The 12,087-nt window shown below is 41.3% G+C and overlaps 1 protein-coding gene and 1 long non-coding RNA gene across 3 annotated transcripts in view; one reads left to right on the top strand and one right to left on the bottom strand.

Annotated features, from left to right (window-relative positions):
- The first annotated feature begins 2,098 nt into the window (after positions 1 to 2,098).
- Positions 2,099 to 11,914, top strand: LOC310730158. The gene is made up of 5 exons (XR_014534737.1): positions 2,099 to 4,165; positions 4,457 to 5,802; positions 5,855 to 7,093; positions 7,331 to 11,551; positions 11,610 to 11,914. It is a non-coding gene; the product is annotated as an uncharacterized lncRNA (long non-coding RNA).
- Positions 8,493 to 12,087, bottom strand: part of hip1 (huntingtin interacting protein 1) — a 41,889-nt gene continuing 38,294 nt past the window's right edge. For both annotated transcript variants that reach the window (XM_083548848.1, XM_083548849.1), the window contains exon 31: positions 8,493 to 10,632. In XM_083548848.1, the coding sequence (XP_083404974.1) occupies positions 10,622 to 10,632 (11 nt within the window). In that variant the 3' untranslated portion in view covers positions 8,493 to 10,621. The remainder of the gene's footprint in view (positions 10,633 to 12,087) is intronic.

Raw genomic sequence — 12,087 nt, 5'->3', positions numbered from 1 at the left:
CCTGGTGTAATTCCACTGCTTTACTTAAACTATTTAGTCTTTTTTTTTTTTTTTTTACAGATCATAGAATCTTGTTTCATGTGTTTCATGGCCTAAAAGAGGAGCCATGTTGTGTTGTGGAGAGGCATACCTGCCTTATCTGTGAGCTAGTAGAATGTTCCATCAGAGTGACTTTTAGGCTTTTGGACACCTCTCTAAATAAAGTGGTCCAGATTCACTTGATTTGGTTGGGCTCCAGCTTTCAGATGCTTCTCTGTGGTTTTGAACAACTTCTAGTCAAAAATGTTGAATTACATGCAACCTTCAAATATACAGAAAGTTTTCAGTTCCCTTCCCCGTAACCCCTGTTCTGACACAATCCTGTCTTGAAGGCCTACTATTCCTTATAACTTGTGGCTTGTCATTTTTAACTAAAGTGTTTGCCTTGTGTAAATCATTTCCATCAATTGAAATTAGCTGAATTAATGTGATTATTTGTGATCATTGTACAAAAGCAAGCTACAACCCAGCCATTAGGGTTGCACACGCCAGTGCACTCTTAGTGCCGGTCCCAAGCCCGGATAAATGGGGAGGGTTGTGTTAGGAAGGGCCTCCAGCGTAAAACATGGCAAGTCAAATTTGCGGAGCACGAATCAGAATTTCATAATGGATCGGTCGAGGCCCGGGTTACCAACGACCGCCACAGGTATCGTTAGCCAACAAGGTACCGGTGGAAATTGGGCTACTGTTGGCCGAAGGAGGAGAAGGAGAGGAGGAAGACGTCTACAGAGACAGAAGGAAAAGGAGAAGTGTAGGAGAATGGAGGTTAGAGTTGGCACTATGACTGGTAAAAAGGAGAGAGATTGCTGATATGATGGAGAGGAGAAAGGTAGATATGTTGTGTGTTCAGGAGACCAAGTGAAAAGGGAGTAAGGCCAGGAACATTGGAGGTGGGTATAAACTGTTTTATTATGGTGTGAATGGAAAGTGAAATGGTGTAGGGGTGATTCTGAAGAAATAGTACAGTAGGAGTGTAGTGGAGGTGAAGAGAGTTTCTGATAGAGTGATGATCGTGAAGCTGGAAGTTGAAGGGGTGATGATAAATGTCATCAGTGCTTATGCTCCACAAGTGGGTTGTGAAATGGAGGAGAAGGAAAAATTCTGGAGTGAGTTAGATGAAGTGGTAGAAGGTGTACCTAGGAATGAACGATTGGTGATTGAGGCAGACTTTAGGGCATGTAGGTGAAGGGAACAGAGGTGATGGGTAGGTATGGCTTTAAGGAGAGGAATGTGGAAGGGCGGATGGTGGTAGATTTAAGAGAAAGAATAAAGAATGGAAATGGCAGTGGTGAACACTTATTTTAAGAAGAAGGAGGAGCATAGGGTGACGTATAAGAGTGGAGGAAGGTGCACACAGATGGACTATGTTCTATGTAGGAGATGCAACCTGAAGGAGATTGGAGACTGTAAGGTGTTGGCAGGGGACAGTGTAGCTAGACAGCATCGGATGGTGGTCTGTAGGATGGTTTGGAGGTGAAGAGGAAGAGAGTGAAGACTGAAATAATAAGATAGTGGAAACTGAAGGAGGAAGACTGTAGTGTGAGATTCAGGATTGAGGTCAAAAGGGTTTGGTGGTGGTGAAGAGGTGCTGGATGATTGGGCAACTACTGCAGAAGTGATCAGGGAGACAGGTACTTGGTGTGTCATTTGGAAATAGAAAGAACGACTTAGAGATGTGGTGGTGGAATGAGGAACTGTAGGAGAGCATAAGGAGAAAGAGGTTGGCAAAAAAGAATTGTGATCGACAGAGTGATGAGAAAAGTAGGCACAAGGAGATGCGCCAGCAGGTAAAGATCGATGTGGCGAAAGCCAGGGAAAAGGCATATGAGGAGCTGTATGTGAAGTTGGACACTAAGGAAGGAGAAAAGGATTTGTACAGATTGTCCAGGCAGAGAGACCGCGCTTGGAAGGATGTGCTGCAAGTTAGAGCAATAAAGGAAAGAGATGAAAATGTGTTGACTAGTGAGGAGAGTGTGTTGAGAAGATGGAGGGAGTATTTTGAGCAGCTGATGAACGAGGAAAATATAAGAGAGAGAGGGTTGGATTGTGTGGAGATGGTTAAGCAGGAAATGGATAGGATTAGTAAGGAGGAAGTGAGAGCAGTGATTAAGAGGATGATAAGTAGAAAGTCAGTAGGACCCGATGACATACCAGTAGAAGCGTGGAGATGTTTAGGAAAGATGGCAGTGGAGTTTATTTTTTAGATTTAGATTGTTTAACAAGGTTTTGGAAGGTGAGAGGATGCCTGAGGAATGGAGAAGGAGTGTGCTGGTACTGATCTTTAAGAATAAGGGAGATGTGCAGACCTGCAGTAACTACAGGGGAATTAAGTTGATCAGTCACACCATGAAGTTATGGGAAAAAGTAGTGGAAGCCAGGCTGAGGGAAGAGGTGACCATCTGTAAACTGCAGTATGGTTTCATGCTGAGGAAGTGCACCACAGATGCATGAGTTGCTTTGAGAATGTTCATGGAGAAGTATAGAGAAGGTCAGAAGGAGTTGCATTGTGTTGTGGATTTAGAGAAAGTGTATGACAGGGTGCCAAGAAAGGAGTTGTGGTATTGTATGATCAAAGCAGCCATGTCAGAGAAGTATGTGAGGGTGGTGCAGGACATCAAGGATCGGCTCTGAGCCCTTTCCTGTTTGCAGTGGTGATGGACAGGTTAACGGACGAGGTCAGACAGGAGTCTCCATGAACTATGATGTTTGCAGATGATAGTTATTTGTGGTGAGAGTAGGGAGCAGGTTGAGAAGAGCCTGGAGAGGTGGAGGTATGCGCTGGAGAGAAGGGGAATAAGAGTCAGTAGGAGTAAGACAGAGTACATGTGTGTGAATGAGAGGAAGGGCAGTGGAGTGGTGTGGTTGCGTGGAGAAGAGTGACAGGAGTGATATGTGATAGAAGGGTATCTGCAAGAGTGAAAGGGAATGTTTATAGGACTGTGTTGAGACCTGCGATGTTGTATGGATTAGAGACAGTGGCATTGATTAAAAGACAGGAGGCGGAGCTGGAGGTAGCAGAGCTGAAGAGGTTTTCGTCGGGTGTGACGACATGGACAGGATTAGAAATGAGTTTATTAGAGGGACAGCGCAAGTGGGACGTTTTGGAGACAAGGTGAGGGAGGCGAGATTGAGATGGTTTGGACATGTGCAGAGGAGGGACATGGGGTGTATCGTTAAGCGAATGTTGAGGATGGAGCCACCAGGAAGGAGGAAAACAGGAAGGCCAAAAAGGAGGTTTATGGATGTGGTGAGGGAAGACATGCAGCTAGTTAGTCCGCTGTGGCGTCCCCTAATGGGAGAAGCCGAAAGAAGAAAAAGAAGTACAAAAGCAAGCTACACTTTTAATTAGTACCTGATCAGAAAATTAGGGTTATGCACATTTTCAATAATTAAACAATGCAACAGGTTTTCAGTATGTTTTTGGGGTTAAGGTTCTCGAATCTAAGCAGTCAGTAGCCCAGTTGAGTTATTTGGGGGCAGATCCTATAATGCTAAACAATAATCTATTAATAGCTCTAAAAAATGACTGATAAAACCTGACGTGAATGTGTAATTAATGCCGTAACATAGCAACGTGACAAATTCGACTAAGGCATATTTTAAAAGGACATAAGATGATGCGAGACAGCTTTAGAGTGTAACTACCATTGTGAGTAGGTTATATTATCTTTTGATTAATCCTTACTGGATCTAGAATAAAGGGGTAAAGGTGCTCTATACTCGTTCACATGTAGATTACAACACAGTGAAATCCTTTCCTTGCATATCCCAGCGATGTTAGAAGGCTGGGGTCAGAGATGATACAGTGCCCCTGGAGCACAAAGGGATTAAGGGCCTTGCACAAGGGCCCAAGAGTGGCAGCTTGGTGATATCAGGGCTTGAACCCTCGCTCTTCCAATTCCAATCCAATGAATTCAATCTGTAAGTATGTAATTTTTTTTTTTCATGCAACTTTAGAGGTATCGCTCAACCTAAAATGCTTTTCAATATCAAATTGTGCCTTTGGCATCATATTGATTACACAATCGTACAATTTAAAGACATTTAAACATATTCAGGGGCTTACAAGTCAATTTCAGTTCAGCTTTCTTCTCTCCAGAAAGATTAAGTACTGCAGAGGGAATAGGCATAGGGAGCTCATGGTGCTTTGTTACACTGCAAGATCATTTCAAAGAGGCTAGTCTGCTGAAAATCAAAACCATTAGCACAGCTAGTGTTTTGTCAGACGGCAGTCTATATACGTACTGCATATTCTAGGAAGATAAAAAATGTCAAACTGAAAACCAGTGTTTGGCAGTAACGCGTTACTGTAACGAAGTTACTTTTGACAGTAACTAATACTGTAACGCGTGTAACTTTTTAAAATAAAGTAACTCCGTTACCGTTACTTTTTTAAATGAATGAATTTGGGCTGAAGTGTAGACTACAGTCTAACCTGTTTACAGCAGAGACGCATTGTAGGATTGGTGGATGAACCACTGTAAACAAGAAGACGACGCACTGTGGCCGTGTCTCCGTTTATTCTGGTCTGTGCGGCAGTAATGGCGAGGCGAGGCGAGAGCAAGACGAGTTTCTCAAAGTGCAAATGTAAGCTGTGTCTTTCTGGTTCGAAGCTCGTATCTACTGCGATAAACAGCAACTCCAATCTGTAGCAGCACCTCCAGAAACTCCATGCCTCGATGAAGCTAGAAGCTAACCCGGTGTTCTGTTCTACATTGTTGATAGTTTTCATACTTAAGCTGTGAAAGGAACATTTTTAAGAGCTCAACACAACAGCATTTATGATGCAGAAGCCACTTTAGTTTTTGATTGTGAATATATTATTCAGCTTGTTTTGTTATTTATTTCAGAAATCCTTGTGATATATTCAGTTTGTGCTGCTCTGACTTTAATAAAAGTGTTTAAAAATGACTTTGTGTTTAAGTCAGTTTAGTGTTTGTATAAACCATAAAAATTTAAAACTAAAAAGTTACTTTTAACAGTAACGCATTACTTTTTGGTGTAAGTAATCAAAGTAATTGAGTTGAATGAAGTAACGAGTAACTGTAATTTCTTAGTAACGAGCACAACACTGCTGAAAACATTACACTGGGGATAAAGCTGGAAAGAAGGTCGCATTTGTATCATGCTATATTCCAGATTTTATTTTTTTTTTTTTGGGTCCTTTATTTCCTCCCTTCTTCCAGGTTTACCCCCTTTACCTGTAGTAGACATGGTGTTTGAGTGTCTCACTAGTTTCTGGGATATCTCCCTGGACTACACATGTTTGTCGAGTCAAATTCACACTGCATTTCTAAATCCTTTCCTTGGTTGTCACATTCCCTTTCTGAGAGCAAAATTCCTGTCATAGCTCAGGAAAAGGACATCCTATACCAAAATCAAAAAGGGAGACAAGCCTTCTTTGCTTTCAGATCTGCCTCTACAAACAGTGCAGCAGATAATGGAGCAAGTCAATGACATCTAATCAGAAATCCTAGCTTCACTAAGAATCATTGATGGTGGCCCTCTCTCTTCAGCATTCCCTACCTTAAAAACACTTCCCAGGGCCCACACTTCACTCCAGGCTCCCCGAATCCTCCACCTAACAGCACCCTGACCTTCATGTATGATGGCTTTACGTTTTTACACCAGATGATAAAAAGTAAAAAAGTGCCACTTGTGGGCCCTTGAGCAAGGCCCGTAACGATTTGCGCTTCATGAATGCGGTATCATGGCTGACCCCAGTTTCCTAACATGACTGAGGTATGTAAGGAAAGAATCACTGTGCTGTAATGTACATGAGATAAATAATCTATTCAATTCCATAAACTTGAAGGAAAGACATGAATGTAATGCAAAGGGAATTATTTGTCATATCAAAACTAAATTCAACTGAAGGGGAAAAAAAAAAAAAAAAAAGTCAAATCAGAGTAGAATATCCGTTTTACTGACAAAAGTATTTGGACAACTGACTTCTCCAGGCAAATGTGATTCTTCCCCAAACTGTTGGTGTGTTTAAGGCACACAGTTATATAGGATGTCTTGGGATGCAGTAACATTACATCTTTCCTTCACTTGAGACCCAAACTTGTTCCAGCATGACAAAGCGAGCTCCATGATGATATGTTTAGATGAGTTGGAGTTGAAGATCTTGAGTGGCCATCTTAATCACAAGAGCCATAAACCCTATTGAACACCTTACGGATGAATGTGAACGCTGACTGCACCCCCAGGCCTCCTCACCTTACATCAGTGTCAGACTTTACTCAGCCTACAAGAGCGTTAGTAATCACAAATCTCCACAAGCACACACACTAAAATATTACGGAACATCTACCAAGAACAGTGGAGGCTAATATAACAGCTAATGGGGACTAAATGTGGAATGGGATGTTCAAAAAAGCACCAACGAATCTTATGGTCAGGTGTCCACAAACTTTTGTTCATGTAGTATTAGTTCTTGTTACTCTGACTTTAGACAGAGTGGGCTGAGCGGTAAAGGTATATAACAAGTCAATAACTAAATCAGTCATATACACCAGTTGCAAAAAGAATTTAGCTAAATCTTGCGATTTAATTCACTTAATGACCTTCCTCCTCTTAAGAACCAACTTCTGCATGGTCTCTCATACAGTTTGGTCTAAACTCTACAACACCCTGTATGCTGTAATCATCCCTTTCGAGTCTGGTTCCTTTCAAGATGTCATGTCTCAGGAGGTTTTTCATTTCCACCAGGCCTCAGTCAGGGTGGTGAAGTCAGGTGACCAAGAACCCGATGGTCACCCTGAAAGAGCTCCAGTGTTTCTCTGTGGAGACAGAAGAACCTTCCAGAAGAACAACCATCTCTGCAGCACTCCACCAATCAGGCCTATATGGTAGAGTGGCCATGTGGAAGACACTCCCCAGTAAAAGGCGCAGGATCGCCCGCCTGGAGTTTGTCAAAAGGCACCTGAAGGACTCTCAGACAATGAGAAACAAAAATTTAACTCTTTAGTGTGAATGAAAAGCGTCATGTGTGGAGGAAAAGATCATCACCTGGCCAATATCATCACTACATTGAAGCATGGTGGTGGCAGCATCATGCTGTGGGGATGTTTTTATTTGGCAGGAACTAGGAGACTTATCAGGATCGAAGGAACGATGAATGCAGCAATGTACACAGAGACGTCCTTGATAAAAAACATGCTCCAGAGCCCAGACCTGAACCCGATTTAACAAATGGCTGTGCACTGATGCTCCCCATCCAAACTGATCTGAAGTTCTGCAAAGAATGGGAGAAACTGCCCAAAAAATAGGTGTGCCAAGCTTGTAGCATCAAACTCAATAAGACGTGATGCTGTAATTGGTGCCAGAGGTGCTTTAACAAATTATTGAGCAAAAGGCTGTGAATACATGTGATTTTTTTCTTCTTTTTTTTTTTAATAAATTTGCAAATATTTAAAACAAACTTCTTTCAGTATTTTTTGTCAAATTTTGGGGATTTAATCAATTTTGGGATTAGGCTGTAATCTAAAATGTGAAAACATGAACAACCTCCCCACCATATAAATGCATGCGACAACAAAATAATACGTAAGCCTATTTCCTAACCGAATCAACAAATACTAGCGCAACTGGAATCAACTAACTGTAAACAAAAACTATTTGCTATACAACAAAACCCAATATTGATGTATTTTTGCTGAATCCCAAAGCCGAATCACAAGAGCTGAAACAAGCCAAAAAACTTACTACTACTACATCAGACATGCTTCCTGTAAACTGCACCACATTCACTTTGCAGTGCACTATTATTGAAGCTTTGCCAATTTATAAGCACAGGGAATAATCTCCAGTGGTCATAAAAATCCTAAAATACACTGTACCAGGTAACATTTGGTGCATCATTCTGTGTAAAAGAGCTGCTGCTGCCCTCTAGTGTTGAATAAAAAAAATCAGCTACAACGTCGAGGAAACAAAATAAAAATAAATGCACGTAATTTCTCATACAGAATAAATAGAAAAGCACATAAACTGGAGTCATTATTCAAAATCTGGCAACTGATTCAGCTCTATCATTGTCAGGGTTTTGCACTGGTGGGATACTGGTAGGGATCTGGGTTGTATTCTGGGAAATGTTGGATGTGAAAATAATATGCTGGTGGGATGTAATTCCATACTGGAACCACCATTCCCCAAAGACATTTCCACCTGGAGGCCATAGCTGGTCCACCTAATAGCAAGAACACAATATGGACAAAAGTTTGTGGACACAATCATGTGCTTTTTGAACATCACGTTTCACATTTAAAATCTCTGCTGTTATAACCTCCATTCTTCTGGGAAAATGTTCCACTAGAGTTTGGAGCTTCGAGTTTGAGTAGCATGAGGAGGCCTGGGGTGCGGTCAGTGCTCCAATTCATTTCACTAGGGGTTGAGGTCAGAGCTCTACAGCAGGCCACTCAAGATCACAAGGAGGCCAACGGGGCTTATGGTTTTAACACAATACTATATTTATTATAGAAGAAAAAAAAAAAAAAAAAAAAGAAATAAAAACACAGTTTAGTACATCATACAAAGATATTGTCCAAAAAAATGTTACTGAGTATCATATATCATCTGACTGGCTAAAGTGAGAGGCAGTTGGAAGGCTGGTAAGACTAGAAGACATGAAGTAAAACACAGGGTGAGCCATAAAAACAGAGCGGCCGTGTCAATAAACGGTTAAATTAAATACCCAGTGTTACAACTTAGAAAACAAAAACCGTGAAAGCAGTGCAACGAGACGGGGTGAAGGTGTTAACAGACAGAAACACGTTTTGGGTTTTCTCAATCAACACACGCTCAAATTCTCACATACACACACGGTCGTTTCATACCCGATATTAGCAGAACAGCGCCGTCACATGCACTCAGAGCGCTCTATATGAACATTTGCTAACGTCAAATGAACCCATGTTTGCCTGCTTCCTTTCTTGATGAGGGAGGCTGAGGTAATTGAAAACTGCCTGCAAGGACATGAAACTATTCAATATTGAAGCCAGGGGGTTTAAGGAGGCCAGTTTTAGGCTGTGCTTATAAAACAGTGGTGGTCTACAAGGCTATCTGGTCTAGATTGCTTTAGCAAAAGGGGGGCTGGTACATCCTTATAAATCACAAGCCTCCTTTGTTTTTTTTGTTTTTTTTACGTTCAACCGTATCCCTTTTCTTTTCCTTGTGTCCTCTCGCTTTCTTTTTCTCTCTTTCTGGACCATACAGTTAGAGAAAATTGTGCTGGAAGCTCCAAATTTCATTAATAAAACATCAAGAACGACAATAACAGTATTTCCCATAAGGCATCACCCAACCAAGCTACAAACCGTTACACCACCAGTCCGTTAAAGGTTTATTAAGGGAATGTGAACTTTAACCTGTTGAAAGGCACAGATGTCTCTCCTCGTGTGTGCTGACCTCCTGCTCGGAGAAGTGAGTACGAAAAAAGTCCACACACACAAACCCGGTGGTTCTAACTCATCGATCAGAGTGTGAATAGAAGCTACGAGCATCGATACTCATGTAGTCTAAGGGCACCAGAGGAAAACAGTCACCCAATGAGAACGCAGCGATAAGAACAGAGCTCGGTGTCCAAGGTTGCTCTGAGTCAAACGTCCTCCATTTGCAGCAGAGGGTCATAAAAAAAAAAAAAAAGTCGATTTGTGTTCAGCCATAAACATGAAATCAGATGAAATGAGCTGTGGCTGACGTTGTTGCTGACGGATCACCTGTACATAGTAGAACTCGTTTCCTGTTTACTGAATGAAAAATTTTACAGTTAAAAGCCCCATCAGGCGATAAAAAAAAAACTACTGCTGAGGAGGAAGGATTAAAAAACTAGCAATTGAAAAATAAAAAAACACTGCTCATACGTACACACGGAGGCGTTTAGTTTAGGGTTTCAGACAGTAGCTAGTGTTAGTGTGGAGGGAAGCCTTCCTCTTGGGCCGATCACCCGCTCCGCCAGCTCAGAGTCCACAGCAAGGCGGCTGTAGGAAGGAGGGCTGGCAGGGGACAGTTCAGAGAAGACTCAGCAGCTTGTTTAATGGGGTGTGTGTGTGTGTGTGTGTGTGTGTGTGTGTTTGTGTCCACAAAGTGTGGAAGGAGTTTGGAAAGAGGTGGTGGAAGTCACACAATGCTGCCGCCTGGGAAGTGGGCGATCCGGAAGCTCGCGGCACACTGTCAGTAATTCCTGCTCGCCTCGCGTGACGTACTGTATGCCGTCCTGGAATGGTGAAGGGGAGGTGGTGGGTGGGGGTGTGGGGCGGGAGCTGACATGTCAGTAACGGTGCAGTTTTCTGTCTGCCCACTGGGGGGAGCTCCAAACACGTTGAAAGCTGCCTTTAGGGCTTCATCCTCCTCTCGAGGTGACATTGTCTCCTCTATTGCTCATCCTGCAAGAGTCCTTCCTTCGCAGACAGGAGGAGGAAACCAGGTTATAGTAAAAAAAAGCACCTTTTTATTTGGCTTTTCATTCATTATTAAAGGATAAAAGGTCTGAAGATAGTGAAGAAGAAAAAAGGGGGGAGAAACACGTGAGTGCCAGTGCGCAGGCACATGCCCAGTCCGGGCTACGATGTGGGGACACGCCTCATCCTGTTCCTATGGAGACAAGAGAAAGAGAATATAGACATTAGCAGGCGCCTACATGCTCCGTTACACACTCAATTAAATAGGCGTTCTTCACTTCTCGCTTCGTTCTTATCGCGACTTTCGCATCGATGCCAATCATTCGAGCTGACCGCCGTCAGTCCTCAACATTGTTAGACTCCACAATGGTGTTGCCATAGCAACCAAAAAAAAAAAAAAAGAACGATGCATTTTCATCAGTTTTGGCAAATAAACCATCCGAGACCCAAACAGCAATCTAGATATCAATATTTAATGAACACGTTTTATCCAAAAAAAAAAAAAGAAAAAAAAAACCCAGCCATTTTTTTTTCTTTTAGCAGAGTTATGAGTTGTTACATCAGTTATAGTGTACACAATAAATTATTTATTAAAATCATACCAAAGTTTATGGATTTTTTTTTTTATTTGTTGCATATTTCTAACATTATTTTTTTTAAAGTCCATAGAGGAATGTAACTCACCACAATGCAAAATCAGAGTTTAATTTAACATTCCATAGAAAAAAATAACCGGCGACTGTGTGGGAAAACAAGTGTGGGAAAGCTGACAGACAGTAATGGTGGTTTTTTTGTTGTTTTTTTTAAACACACCACAGAATATGCAAATCATTCAAATGGGAATAAAATAAAATGGTTTATGCTGAGGAGTCCACAGCAATGCACCACATCAGAATTTACAGATAAAAATCATGAAATCCAAAGACAAAGTACAATACTAGTACACAAACCATGTACTTGAGTTGAAAAAGAGACACTCAGTAAAATACTAGTTAAGTAAAAAAACATGTCCCTTGAAACATTCACTTGAGTGCAAAAGTATTTGTCTTGAAACGTACTTAAGCATCCAAAGTATGATTTATTACAGCTATAATGTTCCTATTATTCTTTTTGTCACAAGACTCTTTGCTTAAGCAACTCAGTTTATGTGAAAGACTCTGTGACTCTCAGCACACTGATCTATCAATAGAATGATATTAATAAGTCAAACACTGATTGATATCTCTAAGAATTATCATGAGCCCAAAACCTTTAAAAATAATCGTGCAAAATAAGAGTTTGGAGTATGTTCCATCATTTATTCCTCTCTGAATGTTCTGCTTGCTGTTGAACTGCTGCTGAACTGTAAGATTGTGATCAGTCGATACCACCAAGCGTCGATCAAAACAAGTTCTAAACAGAACACGTGCTCGACCCTGATTGGTGTCTTGCTGTGTGTTGGACCAGTTTTTAATCAGCAGAAAATAAAAAAAAAAGGGAACGAGTGATTTCGCAAAATGTAGTTGAGTAAAAAAAGTAAGATTTTTGACTTTGAAATGTAGTGGAGTTAAAGTCGTCCCAAATAGAAATACTTCAGTACAGTACAGATACATGAAAAAGCTCCTTAAGTACAGTAAGAAATTACTTTACTTTGTTACTGTAAACTCCT

This window comes from Silurus aristotelis, assembly GCF_946808225.1.
Source record: "Silurus aristotelis genome assembly, chromosome: 8".
Taxonomy (NCBI): domain Eukaryota; kingdom Metazoa; phylum Chordata; class Actinopteri; order Siluriformes; family Siluridae; genus Silurus; species Silurus aristotelis.
The sequence above is the reverse complement of the archived record's forward strand: the minus strand, read 5'-3'. Positions and strand labels throughout refer to the sequence as shown.